The sequence below is a fragment of the Nothobranchius furzeri genome, chromosome 3 (assembly GCF_043380555.1).
Source record: "Nothobranchius furzeri strain GRZ-AD chromosome 3, NfurGRZ-RIMD1, whole genome shotgun sequence".
Taxonomy (NCBI): domain Eukaryota; kingdom Metazoa; phylum Chordata; class Actinopteri; order Cyprinodontiformes; family Nothobranchiidae; genus Nothobranchius; species Nothobranchius furzeri.
In genome coordinates, this window is record NC_091743.1 from 52,869,227 (window position 1) to 52,889,906 (window position 20,680).

Here is a 20,680-nt window from a genome sequence, read left to right on the forward strand (position 1 = left end):
GAAGATCCTGTGAGTGTTCTGGTCATGTAGCTCTGCAGGGCTTGTCATGTGGTACCAGATGTGACATCTTGACCTCCGGTAGAACCTTGTTGCTGTTCCAGCTCACTTAATAACAAACACCAACTCACAGCGTGACCTGCACAGACACTGTGGGCTCGGTACAGCACACAATATCAGATCAGATTCACACATAAAACCCGCCTCCGAGGGGCATTTAATGAAACGTGTTAGCCATTCATATGTGAACATGATGCTGTTTAGAAGAGGAGCCTTTTACACACCGTCGTGCCTGATTTACAGCGAATCTCACAAAGTCGTTCTGCACACTCGCTGCCATCCTCCCAGGAAACCACACTCGCACAGCGACAACCATGGGAACTCCTGCACCAAATGAGATAATTAAAAGCTTTACTGCACTCTCTCTTTAGCAGACTGCCTCCCACTACCACTCGCTTCCTCCTCCTTCTCCATTCACCAACACACTCTCACACCCACACGCTCTGATTCTGTTTTACACACAGCTGCGTCAGTGCGAGGGTAATGACAGTGTACATCTATAGCTTATCATATTGCCCCCGAAGTAGGAACGTGTAGCGGTTACCACCTCGTGTGGCGCTCCACACGTTACTGTGAGCTGTCTACGCCTGCCTCTATACATTTACCATTAACATTTTACTTTTGTGGCTTTGTGGGAATCCTATCATTCAGTTCTGTTGCTGCAATTAATTACAATGTTCTATTTTTATGTAACAGACTAAATTCTTAGTGTCAAGTCTCGCCTCTAAGCTGTAGTTTTATGCTAAATGTATAAATAAATATACCTTACATGTTTTTCTTTGTTATTTAAACTTATGGGCCACGTTAGGAGGATCCACCACTTTTGGCTTTTGTTTTGACAAATGTATTTTATAAAGGATTCATAATTAATTATACAGATAAGGAGCATATGAGTACAGTGATCCCTCGTTTATCGCGGTAGATGCGTTCCAGACCTGGCCGCGATAGGTGAAAATCCATGAAGTAGGGACACCATATTTACAGTATTTATTTATTATTCAGTATTCAGACTTTTAAAACCCTCCCTTTACATAGAAAAAAAATTTACTTGTTTTTTTTATAGTTTTATTACAAAAAGTGCATTTTATGATGAAATTGATGAAAAAAACAGGAATTTCTTGATATTTCGCATAGAAAAATACCGCGAATTGGTGAATAATACCGCGAATCGGCGAATTTCCCTTGAATAAGGCTCCAAAAAAAATCCGCAAAGTCGTGAATCCGCGATAAACGAATCACGAAGTAGCGAGGGATCACTGTATGCCCGTTTAGTCAAGAGGTTACAGATCTGAGAACAGTATCAGCTCGGGTTTGTAATCAGGTTTATTAACATGAACATCTAATAATTTGTGTATAATTGCAGTAAACAAGGTGTGTCCCTCTCTGGTCCTTCATTCTCAAGCATGTTTTGGCTGTTTTGCTGCTTCAACACACCTGATTCAATCATTGAATTACTTGTTTCAAAAGCCATCAAGCTCAGCAGAAGTATGTTAATCACCCCCCAGTTGAAATCCGGTGTGATGAAGCAGAGAAACCTCTAAAACTTGCTGGATAGGGGTCCTCAGTGTCCTCTAGATTTCTCTGCAAAGCAGCAAAACTACTTTAAATAAGGTTTCCTTACTTGTGGTGCTTTCTGCTTTGCCACTTTCATCAAATGTGTGTGACTTTTAAAGTGATACTTGAGAATTTTATTATTTTTTTATGTTTATTTATTTGGCAGACGCTTTTATCCAAAGCGACTTACAATTTATAACCTATAGGACATGTTGTGATCTGTGGGGGAAACCGGAGTACCCGGAGGAAACCCACACATGCATAAGGAGAACACGCAACTCCACGCAGAAAGGCCGCAGCCGAGTTTCGAACCTGCAACCTTCGTGCTGCGAGGCAACAGTGCTAACCACTGCACCACCATGCAGCCCTTGAGGTTGTGTGCAGAACGTTTGAGTCCCTGTTGTGTCAGCAGACTCAGAAGAGGGCCTGTTAGTAAATACAGACACGTGAAACAGATTTCAGATGTAATTCAGTTTGAGAACAAAGAAACAACAGATCACTGTTAGGATTCATTAAAGTAGGACAAATTATTCATTTAAGAATCGGTCATGTTAAAGGAGGCCTGTTATGACTTTTTTCAGTTATAACTATTTAAACCAAGTAGGGCACTCCACGTGGCAAAGGTGAAGTGACAAGAACTGCAGTTCACCCCTCATCCACTAGGGGCTGGCTCTAGAAAGAAGCAAGTTCCCACCGACTCCCATGTAAAAAATGTCAACTTCAAAGCAGAAATAAACATGTTTACAGTTTGGTTCTAAAAACCTCTTTAGGTTCCAATAGGTCAAGTTTACCATCATAACAGCTCCGAAAGGGGAGAGTTTTTGTGTAATTCATCCGTTTAAATGTAATCAAAGCTTGAAATTATGAATACTTAGGGGCGTGTCCTTGACAGGTGTCCGATGAGGTAATAGCAGTTAGCCCTCCTGCTTGCATCTGCAGAGATGCGGTTGTTGTACCAATCTGTCGTGGTGACGAGAGAACTGAGCTGGAAGGCAAAGTTCTTGATTTACCGCTTGATCTGCGTTCCAACCCTCGCCTATGGTCACGAGCTTTGGGTAGTGACCGAAAGATCGCAGGTACAAGCGGCCAAAATGAGTTTTCTTTGCAGAGTGGTTGGGCTCTCCGTTAGAGATAGGGTGAGAGGCTCGGTCATCTGGGAGGAGCTCGGACTAGACCCGCTGCTCCTCCACATCGAGAGGAGCCAGTTGTAGTGGCATCTGGTAAGGATGCCTCCTGGACGCCTCCCTGGTGAGGTTTTCCAGGCATGTCCAATAGGGAGAAGAACTAAAAGAAGACCCAGGACACACTGGAGGGACTATGTTTCTCGGCTTAGGATTCCCCCAGAACATCTGCCGACATGACACAAAACAGATACAGCTTCCTTCTCAGAAAAAGCTTGCTGGCTGATTTTGCTCTGTAATGTCAGAAATTTGCATCCCGAACCAAGCCACACCAAACCGCTTAGCAAAAATTTGGCAAAAGCAGTCTGCCATCATAATCTTTCAGATTTTTAGAAACTTCTCATTTTAGTTTTAGACTTATAACACAGATGGACATTTTTTTTCACATTAGAAGTTTTTATAGAGGCAGTAGAGACCCACATGGCAGCACAAATGGATGCAAAAAGTCAGATTTGCATAATAGATCACCTTTAACCCCCCTGACAAAAAAACGCAGTATGTCGAAACAAGGTTTAAGAAAATAGCACCTAATTATGACACTAAACACCTAATTTAGTGTCATATTTAGGTGCTTCTAACTTTAATTTTCTTCATCTTCCCATTAGTAAAGTCTGTTCTGGTCTTCAAACACAAATTGGGATTATTCATAATTCAAGTGGTCTTCTTCCAAGCCTTGTTAGATGGACTCATCAGTACAGCTATTATTATCCCTTGTTGTGTAAAACGTGACTCTTTAAATAGACAGTCCTGTTGCAAATTTAAAATGATGACTTTTATATTTTGTTTTGTGCTTCCTGTTAGTTGGTGAAGCTGTGCAGTGGGATGATAGAGGCTGGCAGGACCTACGTCAGCGCCAACAGGCTCTTTGTAAATGGCATCAAAGACTTGTCCCATCAGTGCAAGAAAGAGGAGATGATATCGGTGAGTAGAAGCATTTCAGCGTCATCTTCTGGACAAAGAAAACACCTTTGCACATTAATTATAACAGTAAAGTTGTATAAACAGAAAGGGTGGGTATTAGCAAGAATCTGGAGATATGACATTACGATGGAGCGGAGACGATACATTAGGTATTGCAATGCTAAAAGACTTTTAAAGTTGTCTCACTCATGATGCAGATCTACTATATTTTAAAATTCTTATCATGTGTAAAGGAAGTGAATATACCGTAAACGTGCATGTGTGTGTGTGTTTGTGTGTGTTGGAAATGTTGCAGGAATGCCTTGAAAAGTGTGGCGAGAGCCTTCAGGAGATTGTCAACTACCAAACGGTAGGACACACGCACACGCACACACACACACACACACACACACACACACACACACACACACACACACACACACACACACACACACACACACACACACACACACACACACACACACACAGAGCTTTAGTAACAAGCAACATGCAGTGCTCAAAACTGCTCTCCTCTGTCTTCCATACTGTGGCTGCAGCCCAGTGAGACACTGTTTTTAGAACCAAAAACTTTGCATGACCAGCGTCTCAAAATATCTGTATACCATCTCAAACACATCTCTGGTTAGTTCCACCAATCAGAAAAAGTGTGAGACACCAAACTGGGAATTAAATGAGGGAAATTTGTGAATAAATTGAGACACAATTAACACACTTTAACGAAATTGCAACAACAATATCTGAACGCACAACTAATCCAGTTTGTTTGTAATGATTTCATTTTCCTATTTTGACCTGGTCACAATTACAAATCAAGTCATAAAGGTAAAGTGCACGTCTTGCATTAACCCTGTGGAACATCTGCAGCAGCCTTCACATGCTGACATGGTGATGTAGAACATCACCGTCGTGTGACGAGACTTATCTTGCAGCAAAATGGGAATCTCTCCATGTAGACGATAGAATACTAAAGAACATGTAGTTATTTAACCGGAGTTTCTACCACTCTGAACTAAAATAACTTCTACAGGCGGTCATGTGATCAGGTTGAAACATCAGGACTTCAGGTGACAGAGCTGAAATAAAACAACTAACTTCTTTGAGTGAGACTTTGACCTACAGCACAACCTATCATCACCAGATTTAAATGTAAATCAGAATAAAAAAATCAAATTTGCTTTGTAATTCCTCCTGAAAAAGTTTTCAGTAGTTAATTTGGTTCAAATTAGTTATTTTTGTGTCATTTAGCCACGACTACGTGTGCTCTAAACATTTACTATTTCAAATGCAGCATAAATGACATTTATTTAACAGCTTTAAAGCACATGAAAACAGCCATGTTTACTCAGAAGACACCCTCCAGCTGTGTTTGTAGAGCAGTAGGTCACATGAACAGTCAATGTAATAAAACTCCTGATCCTCCTTTATTTCACAGTAATCCATCTTGTTGTTTTCCTGGTATTTTTTTATTATTCATATCTCCTCTTCTCTGTCTTTTTAAGCCTGTTTAAGCCGGACTTTTTCCAATTCAAAGAGCTTGAATCAGCTGCATCAGTCTGATGGAATCTTCTTTTGTCTGATAAAGTTCACCGACAGTTCAGCTGTACTCTCATCTGCTGGTTTCTGGATAGTTGTGTCCTTCTTCTGTTGTTGAAGGTGTCCCTGTCCTCCACTCAGAACACCTCATCCTCACACACACACACACTAGGGGTTGCATGACTTAATTTTTTTAAAGTCGACAGTCAAGTAATGAAAATCGAGTCGACTTCGACTAGTCGTTGATGACGTCATACACCTGAAGCGGGGGGGGGGGGGGGGTGTCGGTAGGTTCACTGGAGTTTTGGACAATTAAAATTGTGCCCACATTTTCTAAGTTAACACATCTCTTTTAATAACGGTACTTTCTGCATCCTACTTCAGCCCTCTCCCACCTCCCCCTGTGCAGCAGCCGCAAACTCACTGATGCGCCTGCAGCCTTTCCTGCTGCTCTAAACATTAAAATAATTATTTCATTTTCTGTTCCTCACTTCTGATTACCTTCAATGGTGTCTGTTTGTTGCAACCACCAGGTACAAAAACTAACTTGTTTTTATTTGACTATTTTTCTGTCCTGTCTGTTTATTATCTTCCTGCATCTCCTCTCAATCCTAAAGAAAAAACTGCTACATGGGTTCATATATATTCACCTTATAAGTTACCTTTGAACTGCAGTTCTAAGATCTACTGACCAGAAAACAGCGGAGTGCCGCTGCTCGCCGGCCGACTACAACGGGACCGTTTTTGCTGCGGAGTTCATGCCGGAGCGGAGCGGAGATAGTGGAATTTTGGGGGTGTGTCACCGGAGAACAAAACAACAGCGAAACGCATCAGGCACAAATAACAGACAACATGAAAGGAAATGAGCCGACATGAACAATCACGTGTTTTATTTGTTTTTGAGGTGGTGACACTTGATTTGGCGGTGATCAGGACGCAGATGTCTGGAGCGCATCAACGATCAGAGCTTTGCATGTGCAAACTGGTTAAGAAAGGATGGGGGTGAGGGGAAGGTAAAATTGCAAGAGGGAAAAGGTCACAGTTTGGTTAAATGTCCGTTTTACCGCCGGTGTCGACGCTCTGGCACAGCACGTTGCCTCCGCCTCCCGACGCAGGGGCTCATCACCTGCTGTCTTTTCTGAGGACTGCATCTTGTCAGTCATTATCACGTGACAGCGACTAGTCGATGACAGGTATAAAAAGTCACTACAGAGCCGTGAAGTCGACTAGTCGACTAGTTCATACAACCCCTAACACACACACACACACACACATCAAGGAGAATCTCCCAGTAACTTTGGCTTAGTCGGGGGTGTCTCAAGACAACGGCCAGTATCTTCAAGTTAAATGTTCTCATTGGCCACAACATTTGATTTTTATTTAATTTAAATTGAACAATAGTCATTTGTCTTAGATTTGTAGATATTTGAACATAATAATGTTTAAAAACTGTGAATCTACACCTGCAACCTGCTGGAGACGTAGATCCAGAAAATCCTTGAAATGTATTTGAGAGCTGCATGCTGCCTGTTGAACGTGAGGTCTAGCCAATCAGAAAGCGAGGTGACGGAAGAGTGCAGCACGCCTTGTTTTTGTTTATTTCAAATTCACATTTGGTCTCGCGAGATTTCCTGTCTGAGCAGGAAACATATGTGTGTGTGAAAGCAGCTCATGTGCAGTGTGTGTTGCTGCACACTACACACTGAATGACCAAAGCTGGTATGATTCTTATTGCCTTGTGTGTGATAGGTCTGTAAAACTCCTGCTGTGTGAATCGGGCTTCAGCAGAGTAACACTTTAATCCACCTTAAATGTAAAAGCTTGAGGAATTGATGGTGACATGACACAAAAGTTATAGTTGGATTTTGAAAAGGCTGGTAGAATGGATAAAACTGTTCTTTCTGAAATTTAAAAAGACAGATTTTTTAATTGCTCTATTTGTTGCTAGATTTTAGTCGCTCACTTTTGATAATTAATTAATTTAAACCCCCAAGGATTTTGTTATCGTTTAATCTTATACGCTTTATAAACTTATGATCTTAGTATTGAAATAACTAAGTAACTAAAGCACCCCGATAGCATAAAAATAACTTATTTCATATAAATTATTCTGTTGCTAATGATGCATCTAAAACAGATTTTATTCTTTTATTGGTGAATATTTTTAATTTATGTTAAGAGTTTTTTTTTTTTTTTTGTAAAACCAGAAAAGGTCATTTTTAACATTCAGACACTTTTTTAAATAACAAAAACAGATAAAAAGATGTCCTCTTCAGGGTGAGCTCCTGAAAAAGCGGATGGGTTCCTGACCTCTGAAAGTTTTCATTACTATATATTTGAAGTGACGATAGATGGAATGTGTGCATTTAGGAAGAAAGCGTAGCCTTACTTTCCTTTTTAACAGTTCTACTCTGAAGTCATGCTACCTTTCTGGATTCGTATGACCTCTGACCTCAAACAAGATGCCTGTGAGCCAAGACCCGATTCCCTGATGCCACGGGGCCATGCGGGGTCATTTTGTGGATGGAGGCTTACGGGACTAAGCCACTAATCTGGAATTCGTATGTAAAGGATAAACGGTTTTTCTCTAAAGGGTTTAATCCACCGGCTGACAAAATTAAAGCTTGAAAATCGATTTTTGTGTGTTATGATGGAATCCTCTTTTTTAGGTGCATTTCTGTTTGTGTGTGAGGATGAGTATTTAGACTTTTAGACATAGAGGCAAAGATGCCTTAGTGTAGACACAGAGGAGAGGTCCTCACACAGCACAGGAAACAGAGGGAAAGAAAAGAGAGAGAAGTGGAGATCCCACGGCTAACCGGAAGAGATCCTGTGAGGCCTGAAGTCTGTTGAAGCAGCAGCAGCTGTGTGTGTGTGTGTGTGTGTGTGTGTGTGTGTGTGTGTGTGTGTGTGTGTGTGTGTGTGTGTGTGTGTGTGTGTGTGTGTGTGTGTGTGTGTGTGTGTGCGTGCGTGTGCGTGTGTGTCATCCTATCTCCTTCCTCCACCATTAGTTATTACCTGAAAGGGTTGTGGGGCCCTCTTGTGGTGAGATAAATCTACTACAGATTAGCAGACTGATTTATTACAATACAGGCCATGTGGTGGTCACCTCAGACATCAAATAAAAGAATTTAAAAGAATGCCCGATTTTAGCTAACAGTCCAAGCTGAAGAAGTCTGGCGCTCACTGATTTGATGCTTTTGTTTTTGTCTGTTTTGTTTGTTTCGACAGATTTTGTTTGACCAGGCTCAGAGGTCGATCAAACAGCAGCTTCACACGTTCATTAAAGAGTGAGTATCTCCTCCTGCTGTGTGTTTAGGGTTTCTACGAGGGTGAAATCAATGTCATGGGACTGTAGAGCAGGGATCACCAAATACCTGGTCACAGACAGTCCTCGATTCCTTGGTACGTAGCTGCAAAGAATAGAAACAAACCTATGCATTGTCTATACATCAATATTTAATACACACTGGTCTGTGGGGTGTTTATTTTTGAAATTGTTCTTTATTACATTGTAGTAGAAATAAATTTTATTATTATATTTGTAATAATTAACTTTATTAACACTGCTCTGCATTTGAGGAACATCATTAGCATCGTCTAACATTTCTCTGGTTTTACACTCTCATAAGTGCTTAACAATGCACAAAAATATGAAAAATACAATTTCAGATTTATTGATTGCCCTTCAGCAGCATGCTAGAGACTTAGCAGAAAGAAATCCGTCCCTCAGTCTCAATGATCCCCTAAAGTTAATAACAAACATACTTTGCAACATTTTCATATATTTAAATAATTTTCCTGAGCCAGTATGTGCTAAAATGATCCTTTTCAGAGTTAATGAAAGACCACCCAGCACCTATCGCCCCCTGTGGCCAGAATATTCCACTTGCAATTTTAGAGTGGCCGGTCCGCTCTGTTGGGACTTAGAAAAAAATAGAGCAGAAATACCTGGTGCTGCAGTCTGCTTCCATCAGGTTTCCTGCATGTTTTAGATCATGAACACAGCTGATGTATTCAGTTTAGTGACAAATCCCTCCTGTTGACATTAATGAAGGCTGGGGAGACGTTTCAGCTGTTAGATTAAGGTCTGATAAGGATGAACGCATAGCGAGGAGATGGGTTTTGCTTTCAGTTCTACTATCGGACACTAGGTGGTTCTAAAAGCAAGCCAAAACTGCCTAGTCTCCCTTTAAATCTTTCACGAAGGGCCTAGTACAGCTTAAAGAGACAATGTGTAGTTTTTACCATTAATCTCTGCAAATTTCCATTAAAACGTTGTTCAAAATGAAAGAATTGATGCCCAGTTGTTGAAAAATATTGGTGGCTTCATAACATCTATCCATAAAAATTGGGTCTAAAATACATGGGAGCAGGTCTAAGTCTCTGGGCGATGCCATATTAGATACTATGTTACTTTCTACGGGAGCCTGTAAGGCCAAATGCATTTATGTTTATGTATTTAGCAGACGCTTTTGTCCAAAGCGACTTACAAGTGATAATCGGCATGTTGCCCTTGAGGCTAACAACAACAATAACAACAACAGCTTGACATCAATCATGGAGAGGAGGGAACAAGGAGTGGACAGTAGAGAGGGGGGATGGGTGCAGGGAGGGTGCTAGTTTAGAAGATGCTCTCTGAAGAGCAGGGTCTTCAGGAGTTTCTTGAAAATTGAAAAGGAAGCCCCTGTTCTGGTAGTGTTTGGAAGATCATTCCACATTTGTGGAATGATGCATGAGAAGAGTCTGGATTGTCCTGAGCATGGTGTAGGCACTGCTAGCCGACGATCCTGTGATGACCAGAGCGGCCGGGCCGAGACGTAAGCCTTTGCAAGAGGATTCAGGTAGATGGGAGCCGTACCATCTCGGACTTTGTATGCATTTACTGATTTGGAACATGCAGTTACAAAACTTTCACCTTTCATAAATGTTGTTGTTTTACACATTTACCTTTGTCATTTTACTGGAGGTTACACTCCCAGGGATTTTTGACCCTATTGGCCTTCTGGTGGTATGGTCTTACTTGAAAACAAAAATACCGCTTGTTTGCAAATTATTTAGGTATGTACTGCCCCCTATTGTCCGGGAAAATACACAGTCACTTTAAGTGTCAGAGGTCATGAGAAACAGCTTTCTCCTGGACTCCTGATCTGTTGCCTGGGCTTTGAGGCTATTTGGTCCTCTGTCTGAAGATTAGGGGGTGTAAGGAGATCCATCATTATCTATTTTTCCTAGTTTTTCAAAGACTTTCTTTGAAAATAAAAGAGTTATATGATCAAATGTATCTAATCTGGACTTGGACGATGTAGTCTGGTGCATATGGAGAGTGTTATGAACATTGTGATGTCAGAAAAGCTTTGCGTTACTGGTGTGTATCGTATTGAATGAATAAAAATAAATCCAGTTGACACAAGACAAGCATGTTTAAACCAAACAGTTTACTGATTTATTGTCCTCTTCTCTTTTCCAACAGGGATGTACGTAAGTTCAAGGACACCAAGAAGCAGTTCGACCGAGTGCGTGAGGACATGGAGCTGGCTCAGGTGAAGAACGCACAAGCACCCAGGAACAAGGTGCACGAGGCAGAGGAGGCTGCGCAGGCCCTCATCCTGAGCCGCAAAGCCTTCAGGCATCTGGCCTTGGACTACGTGCTGCAGGTGAGACAGGTTGTGGTTCCTGTATTGACCAGCAGGTGGTAGCAACACACAACATCTCAGTTTATGGGCCTGTTTTTAGTCTGAGAATCTGTGTTAATCTCAAACATGCAACCTGTTTTCCCTCTTTGTTTATGGCAGATTAACGTCCTGCAGGCCAAGAAGAAGTTTGAAATCCTCGATGCGGTAAGTCGCTCTGGATCATCTCGATCTACGCATGGACAGTTGCAGATGTGTTCATATCTTGATTGTGAGGACCGTTTGAACTCTGTCTTTTTCTCTCCCCCTTCCTCCTGCAGATGCTCTCCTTCATGCGAGCCCAGTATACTTTATTTCAGCAAGGCTTTCACATCTTAGATGAGATTGACCCTTATATGAAAAAACTGGCTGAACAGGTAACAGGAAACTACACAAACATGTCTTTACTGTGTCATTAATAAAACTCCTAGATCTGAAGTGCTTTTCATCTTTTTTTGCACATTTTGACTGACTTGTCCTGCTCGGCGTTGTGTTTTTGTGCTCTGTGCAGCTGGACCAGCTGGTCATTGACTCTGCCATGGAGAAGAGGGAGATGGAGCACAAACATGCTCTCATCCAGCAAAGAGTGAGACAGCAACACAACTCTCACCTTCCAGCCTGCACTGTCACAACAACACACATCTAAGGGAACTAACCAAGCGTCACACGACTTGTGTGTCACCTCTTGTACTTTTTGCTTTCTGCTGTCTTTATCTTCAGTATGTCACAATTAGTGACAACTGGTGAAAAAAATTCGGGGGGGGGGGGGGGGGGGGGTCCATGTGAAAAAATTCCTGTGTTATTTCATTATGAATTTAAAAATGAACAGTTGAAAAATTACTATAATTACTATAATTCCAAAACAACTATTAATTTCTTTTCTCCAAATAAACAATATTAGAGAAAGTTTTTTTTTTTCAAATTTACAGATAAAGTAGAGTATAATTGTCATAATACTCAAATAAATACACAAGCCTATTGTGTGAGTATTTAAGAGCAACTTCAATCAATCGTGTGTCTCAATCATCTCCTCAAAGCACAATAGTCGTCTTGGTCAGCAGGTGGCAGTCACACAACATATAAATGGAATTAGATCAGCTGTTTTAACAATATGTTTCCATAAAATGAGAACAAATAAAAACAGTTTACAGCAAGACCTGTGATTTCTGCTCAACAGTGAATGTGTGTGAATGAGGAATTGGCACAGAGAGTGAAAATGAGATACAATATCTTCTAGCATGCTAGGTAGCTGTATCGGGCGCTGCCCAACAGTGCCCTAGAGGCATTAAATTCATGGCTGCTGATTGGCCAAAAATTCTCCAGTTCTCCCTAGCAACCAACTGTGATTAGCTGTTTAGCTGCAGTTCAGGTGCGCTTTTCTCAGTGCCCAAGAAGCAAAACTAGTCTGCTGGAGGAAATTCACAGCTGGCAAAAATTATGTGTAAATAATTCAGATTGCATCTAGGCACACACAATTAAGCAAATCTCACACATTTATTGTAAATATATGAATATATATTGTAGTTTTACTACTACTACTACGGCTTTTTAGATGTTTTTCTCCCTATTAGTCAGGAAGGTCAGCGACACCTGGACGAGCCACCACTGCTCACAATACATCCAAACCTAACTGTTGCAGTAGGCTGTGGAATAATTCAAAAGATTTGAAAAAATAACTTTATATGAACAGAAAAGTCTGTTTTACCAGTTTCATGAATAATATTTGATTATTTTTGCACTTTTAACATTAATTTCATGGCTATTTTTATTCCCAAATACAGACTTTACTCAGGTCTGTAATAATTATTGGTTTCCAATGTCTTTTAGTTGTTGTTCTGAAATGTTCAAAACTTTTAAAACAAAAATTTTCCATCAATATTTGCTGTTCATTCCTATCTTAATAATCTTTAAATCCGTAAACATTCCATTCTCTTTAAATGTTTCAAAATAAATTGTATCTCAAATTGGCTTCGGATACCATGTTTGCTTTCCACAGAAGCTCTGGTGTATTTTTATCTTGTTTTTAAGACTTGGCATGTCAGGTGTTCTGTTTTTCCTCATTCCAATGTGGCAACAAAGGGCTTCAAAAGTTTAATTCAGTTTTTATTCATGCTACATTTTCATTCAGGTTTTTTTTAAAGCTGAAACTAGGAATCAACAGCTAGAAATGAGCTTTTCTAAGTCAGCCGTTCCTCTTGAGGTCTCCTAGATGATGAAAAGCCTTCAAACTGACCCCTGTTGGCCAACAGTGACATTCATGCACAGATGCACAAAATCATCCATCTGTTAGGAAAGGCTGTGCCAAAAACATCCTTTTTTTCTGCCTGGCTTGGCTGCTCTCACAGATCGATTTAGTTACCCAGTGAAGGCATCCTGCCAGACTCACCAAACAGCGTTGTGCCCTGATGGCCTCACAACAACCTTTCCTCTTTAGTCGAGAGGGGAAACACACACACACACACACACACACACACACACACACACACACACACACACACACACACACACACACACACAAAAGCAGTTAGCATCAGTGTTGTTGCATTTCTTCTTTTTTTCCTGAGAATGATAGATTAACAAAGGATAGTAAACATGTTTAGTTTAATGAGAACTAAATTAACATTCTGATTTATTAAAAACTTTTATTAAACTTGTCATATTCTGTTTGTAAAATAAAAATGTTCCTTGTTTTAATACATCTTTTTTCTTTCTCCTCATGCTTTTGTCTCATGCCCCTCCAGACTCTGATGCAGGTACGTTTATGTTTTAATTTTATAAAATGCTTCCTGTAACAAAACTGGTTTACAGCTCATTTCTGTAAGAGCCAGAATTTCATAACGGTTTCAGGAACAACTTTACAGATTTTGCAACATTGGACACATGATTTCTACTGGCTTGGACATAATGGTTGGCAGGCTGATGATAAGTGGGAGGAGTGCTACCAAACATGCTGATCTCATAAAGAAAATTTCCTTTTTAATCATATAACTCACACAATAATGATTTTCAAAACCATGTTATTTAAATTTTACCTGTGTGCTCTGATGTCAGCAAACACACACACACACACACACACACACACACACACACACACACACGCCAGATGGTGAACTCTGAGGGTTATCTGGTACCTTACAGCTGTTTTCATGTCTGCACAATGATTATAGAGGAGAGGGATGTTCTGAAGCAGGTCAGCGCTTGTTCTTCAGGGTATCAATTTTTGAGTCAAAGACACCATAAAAATCTGGATATTCTTGTGCGGACCAGACCCGTTTAGACGTTTGATGATTTCGTCTTGACTATTTCTTCAAGTCGTCTTTGTTCAGATGCTGAGTTATTGTTTCCAATTTTCCATTTTTGGTTCTTTCTTCAAGTGGATATAAAATATTATTTATTTATTTGTTACCTCTAAAGTCTTAAAGTGACAATGTGCAGTTTTTACCATTAATCTTTAGAAATATTCCTCAAAATGTTGTTTTATAACATACAACCATAAATATCTGTTCAAAAATACATGGGAGCGAGTCTAAGGCCCTGTCCACACGTAGCCGGGGATCTGCCAAAACGTAGATATTTTTCCACGTTTTGGCCTGTCATCCACACGAAAACGGAGTTTTTTCACACGAAAACGGATCTTTTTAAAAACTCCGGCCAAAGTGAAAATCTGCGTTTTCTCCGTTTTGGGTGTCTGCGTGTGGACAGACAAAACCGGAGTTTTAAGGTCCGCAACGTCACTTTCCGCAACAAAAAAATGCTGACATCACGTGTGCGACCTGTGTTTACACTAGCCGACAGCATGGATGCCCTCAGAGCTGCGCTCGCTTTATCAATTGTCCAAGCGCTTTTTGCTTGTTTGTTTTTGCAAGCGGAATTACTGCTCCTTGCGGAAGACCACAGACGAAGGACGAGGTTAAGAACGGGGGAAGTACTGCCGCCTACAGGTCTGGCATGTCCTTAACAACGTATTTATCCGGGTACCTGTGGACAGTTTGTTTTTAAAATGAGGTGGTGTGGATGCAAGTTTTTGGAGGGGCGGATATTCGTTTTTTTAAAAAAAACCTGGCTACGTGTGGACTAGGCCTAAGGCTCTGGGTGATGCCATATTAGACGCCATTTTTCCTTCTACGGAAGCCTGTGAGGACAAAACACATTTACTGATTTGTAACAAATGGTTACAAAACTTTCCTCATTCATAAATGTTGTTGCTTTACACTTTTACCTCCTCACTCTTTGCCAGTGATGAAAGGGAGTCTGATGTGCTTGTCATTTTGTGGGAGATTGCACTTCATGGGGTTTTTGACCCTAATGCCCATCTGTTGGTAAGGTCTTACTCGAAAAGTTAAAAGCTATTATAGTGCATGGAAGCAGTGTCCTATTATAATGTCCTTTAATGATTTTTTATATAAAAATTTTTAGTTTCCATTTTCAAATTTATTTTTACAAACCACATTTTTCAGTATTAAAATCTACAGTTTTACAGTTTTTTTATTCAGTGACAAATTATTAGACTTTATTTATAAGCCAGTAATACTGATGGATTTGCAGGATTTCTTAGTTACACACTAAAGCCTCACCATCGAGTTGAGTTTACGTATTTTTATTGTCTCTGAATGCACTGTTGCTAATCAGCATAAAAAAAATCATTAGTTTTTCCTGATCCTTGAACTCACAGTCTCTTAGACCAATTTCCTGCCAACAACAAGTTTGTCTACATGGATGTTTTTACTTCCAGATTTAGAATTTTTTAGCTTAATTATGAAATAAAAAGATGCATTCTGTAAAAAATCAGAATCTTTAGCAAAAATAAAGATTCAGAAATCTGAATCGGACCTCTAACTCACAATCGGTGCATCAACACTAGCTAGCTCTCATAATAGCGTTGTAGTTGCATAATGTTACCAAAGAAGTGACCGTAAAAGCAATTGCACAGAAATGTTACACTTTTTATTTTTTTATTTTAGAGGGTAATTAGTTCTTGTTTTTGCATTTAAATCAATAGAAACATTGTCTGTAGACCCAAAGATGCAGACCCTTATATTCAGACTGTGTCCTGGTTCTGATGAGAGGTGCTTGTGCGTGATGCCAGCCTGAATCCACTCCCTCCTCTGTCCTGTGCCAGCTCTAACCAACAGATGGCATTAAGAGGCACAGCAGGGGGTTGAACGAGGGGGCGAGTGGTATAAAGCATGACGACAGTTACAAAAAAGAGTTTTAAAATCAGGACTGCGGCAGAAAATAAGGAAAGAAACTGGAAAAGACCAGAGGGTGTTTGAGCGTCTGCTCACCCATTAAAGGGAGAATGACTGAATCGTTGTGTCCTTGGGCAAGACACTTAACCCACGTTGCCTGCTGGTGGTTGTCGGTGGGACCGGCGGCGCCAGTGCTCGGCAGCTTCGCCTCTGTCAGTGCGCCCCAGGGCAGCTGTGGCTACATCGTGGCTCATCCCACCAGTGTGTGAATGTGTGTGTGAATGGGTGAATGACTGATTGTGTTGTAAAGCGCCTTGGGGGGGTTCCAGGACTCTAGAAGGCGCTGTATCAAATACAGGACATTTTTACCATTTGAATCATGAAGGAATTATACTCTGAGTCACTCTGGGTTTCTTTTCCACCGAAGCATACCGCTGCTGATCTTGTTAAACTAGACTATTACAGTGAGATGACAATGCGGCTTCATCTTTTATACCAGAAATCTTTTGTATTGGATTCCACTGAAAACATTTCACAGGAAAGCCTGAAGAGATTTTGATTTTTTTTCCCTCAATGTGCAGATGCATCACAGCCCAAAGCAAAGATATGAAAAAGCAGATTTTATGAATTATAAATGCACACCATTCTTTATTAATCAGCCTCTTGAGTTGCAGACATACAAAATGTAAAAAACGTGGTGGATACTTGTTATATATCCATTTTTACGTTTGATATTCTCCTCTTGCTGAGGGGTTTACCTCGACGTTCCTTTGATTGCTTCAGCTGCCTCACTCTAAAAAATAAAGCATTGGTTCAACAAAAAAACATATGTTAACGTTTTCCACTAGAATTTTTAAGTTAAACCAACTTCTGGCAGAATTACATTAAATCAGCGCAATATTTTTGAGTGTGGTGAAGTAGCCTTTTCGTGACTACAAAGCACATTCCTAAATTACATGAACTTAATAATTGTCAACAAGAACTCAAGAATTTAAGTTGGTACAACATAATATTGATGTATGTTGACGTAACTTTTTGGCTACATTAAAACATATTCCTAAGTTACATGAACTTAATAATTGTCAACAATTACGCAAGAATTTAAGTTGATCCAACATAATATTCATTTATGTTGAAGTAACTTTTTGGCCACATTTAAACACATTCCTAAGTTACATGAACTTAATAATTGTCAACAAGAACGCAAGAATTTAAGTTGGTCCAATATAATATTTCAGTTATACAGTAGTGTAGTAGCTTTTTGGTCACAAAAAATAAACTTCAAATATTAACTCAATTATGTATGATCCCTGCAGGAGATTCTATAAGGGCATTTTTCTGTTTCTCAGGAGGCTAAGTTGCTCCAAAATAGAACCATGATGATTTGGTCGTCTCTTATAACCATGACTACCTTGTGGGAGGGTTCATCCAAGGTGGTGCCTGCCCACAAAGAAGTCAAGGTTCTAAGACATAAGAAAGTTGTTGATCAGACTTTTTACCAAATGAAATTCAGCCTCAACATGTGCTTTGACTGCTCTTGTGTCATGACCTTCAGAAAAATAATAGGATGTTGTGTGTATTTTTGTTTGAAGGTGGCTGAGTAAAATCAGCTCTCAGCAAGGAGATGCCAAATACCTTCTGAATGGTTGCTAGGAGTATTCAGGGTAGGGGTGTCACTCCAGTCCTCAAAGGGCCGTAATCCCACGTTTTAGCGTTTCCCGGTTTCAACACACCTGATTTCAGTCAGCAGTTCATTAACAGGTTTCTGCAGAGTTTGATGATCTGCTGCACAGGTGAATTATCTGTGTTGGAACAGGGAAAACACTAAAAGATGCAGGACACCGGCCCCCATGGACCAGAATTTGACACCCCTTATGTAGAGGCATGAGGGAGATGTCCTAACCTGGCATCTGGACATCAGCTAAGGAACTCAGACCTGGTGCTCAGAAATAATAGAAATTCAGACAGAATTATTCAAATGAGTTAGACCCATTTAATAACAATAACAGCACAATTCTTTAACATGTAAAGTGCAAGATTTGAGGGCTTAATTTTCTTAAGACACAAAACGCCCACTGAAACTTATGAGGAACAGTGTATTAAAGTGTAATAAAACCCAATACATGAATCATAATTTTTGACTTGAATAAGGGACAGTGAATCAAAACAAAATATCAAAGAGTTCAATACATTTAAATTCACTAATTTAAACATAAAATGAGCAAAGTTTCTCTCATTCAACTTTGTCAGTACTTTAGCAAAGTCATATTCATTCTCATTTATATTTGACTTTTCAACTACCAGATTAATGCCAGCTAAAGAGGGCATTATATATAAACTTCAAAACACACCACTATCCTCAGAACAAAGAGGTAATGGGAGGAATTAACCACAGCTCAAATTCCTTAAAAATGTGCAAACAGCAGCATTTAAGACACAAAAAATTAACTCAGAAGCTTATGAAGAACAGTGCTTTAAAATTTAGTAAAAGCCAATGACTGAAGTAGTGCTGCAAATGCAGAAATAAGAAAAGGTTTTGTGTCTACTTTGAAACTCCCTCATGAACAGTTCATTAAGTCTGCTCTAGAAAATACCCAACTTGAGATTCGTTACTTTAGAGCTGGCTTTTTGTCCATCAAGCTCAAGGCATAGCTTTTGAAATACCTCAAAGGTAAATTTCAGCTGCTTTGGGTAGGTAAGGTTCAGAGTGTAGATAACTCCCATCAGCAAAACACAGGATCTGGCAGCATCAATCCCCTCCAGGATCTTGGATTCCTCAACGATGATCGTTTCAGGCCCATCACCAATGATAGCAATCTTCATGACTTGCATTGCAAGGTCTGCGTTGAGCTCCTCCACATCCTTGTAAGAGAAATTAAAAGAAGTTAGGATGTATAAAATACGTAGCTCAAGCTCTTCAGGATGACGTGAATCAAGTAATGAACTACGACTTCAGGTATGAAAATAAGCTAAAACAGGTTGTCTTTTGTGTTTATCTTTCAGTGATTTTTCTTTGTCATTCTGCAACCCATACAAGCAAAATCAAAGCAGTTTCAATTTTTTTTAATCTCTATAACGTTTGAAAATTTTTCTATTGCCATATTCCCCAGAGTTGGAAAAGTGAGAAAACATTCTTTTGTAACCAGCGCAGTAATTCTACTGATCTGACAGCAGTCCATTTGCTTGAGCATAACATAAATGTTAGAAGTGAATAGCAGGTACTAGCATTGTGTGCAAAAGTGATTAAAATTACTCAATAATGAAACAAACTATTCCTGGGGGTAACATGTCTTTTAGCTTTATGCTAACTTTTTAGGTTCAAGCTAATGTTTATAGCTTTAAGATCATATTTTTAGCTTTATGCTAACTCTTTTAGCTTTAAGCTAATGTTTTCTACTTTATGCCAACATGGAAGTACTGCCGGTAGCACGCCCTCTCAAAGTTTCTTCAGGAACTTTTCCAGTTGGTATCATTATTGTGTCATTTTAATCACTTTTACACACAAAATTCTACTACCTGCTATTCACTTCCATTGTTTATGCTCAGTTAAAGCAGACATATAACTGCCAGATCAAGAAAATTACTGTGCTGGTAACAAAAGGTGTTTTTCTCACTTATCAAACTCTGGGGATTATGGCAATAGACAAATTTTCACTTAGGGGTGGAACATCCCTTCATTACTCAAACTTGAACAGAAAATCCAATGAACAAAAACACACAGAACCTACAGACACATATTTCAAACAAAACAAAAAATTGAAAAAGTAGTCAAGTACTTACGCTGTATTGTTTGAAAAGATCCTCCTCCTTCTCTCCAATATAGACTATGAGGCAGCGAATGGTAATCTCTCTGCGCTTTTCAACTGTGTTGTCCTGATTGATAGAAAAAAATAGATAACGTGTTAAAAAAAATCAGATGCAGGTAGGGCTGGGCAATATGGCAACAATTTCATATCCTGATGCGGCTGATTTTCTATGCTAAAAATTATATACATAACGATATAGCATTAAGTCGCCGTCTTCCTCCGCTTATCCGGGTCCGGGTCGCGGGGGCAGCATCCCAACTAGGGAGCTCCAGACCGTCCTCTCCCCGGCCACCTCCACCAGCTCCTCCAGCAGGACCCCAAGGCGTTCCCGGACCAGATTGGAGATGTAACCTCTCCAACGTGTCCTGGGTCGACCCGGGGGCCTCCTGCCGGCAGGACATGCCCGAAACACCTCCCCGGGAAGGCGTCCAGGAGGCATCCTGACCAGATACCCAAACCACCTCAACTGACTCCTTTCCATCCGGAGGAGCAGCGGTTCTACTCCGAGTCCCTCCTGAATGTCCGAGCTCCTCACCCTATCTCTAAGGCTGAGCCCGGCCACCCTACGGAGGAAACTCATTTCGGCCGCTTGTTTTCACTGTTGTTGAGTGAGTAGAGTGTTTCCTTGATATGTGTGATTTTAGGCTACCCCATGATTTAAATGAACAAAAACAATCTAGGTAAGGGCATGGCAGAGGCTGCACACCAGGGATATGACGTAACCTATAATGTTTCAACTACTCGTCTTTAGTGGAGGTCGCAAATTT

At 40.2% G+C, this 20,680-nt stretch overlaps 1 protein-coding gene across 1 annotated transcript in view; it reads left to right on the top strand.

Annotated features, from left to right (window-relative positions):
- The window catches only part of LOC107385549 (arf-GAP with coiled-coil, ANK repeat and PH domain-containing protein 3), a 76,660-nt gene that overhangs the window by 37,476 nt on the left and 18,504 nt on the right, over window positions 1-20,680 (top strand). The window contains exons 3-10 of the mRNA XM_015959508.3: window positions 3,594-3,713; window positions 4,009-4,062; window positions 8,478-8,536; window positions 10,720-10,903; window positions 11,042-11,086; window positions 11,200-11,295; window positions 11,430-11,504; window positions 13,660-13,671. Of these exons, the coding sequence (XP_015814994.1) occupies window positions 3,594-3,713; window positions 4,009-4,062; window positions 8,478-8,536; window positions 10,720-10,903; window positions 11,042-11,086; window positions 11,200-11,295; window positions 11,430-11,504; window positions 13,660-13,671 (645 nt within the window). The remainder of the gene's footprint in view (window positions 1-3,593; window positions 3,714-4,008; window positions 4,063-8,477; window positions 8,537-10,719; window positions 10,904-11,041; window positions 11,087-11,199; window positions 11,296-11,429; window positions 11,505-13,659; window positions 13,672-20,680) is intronic.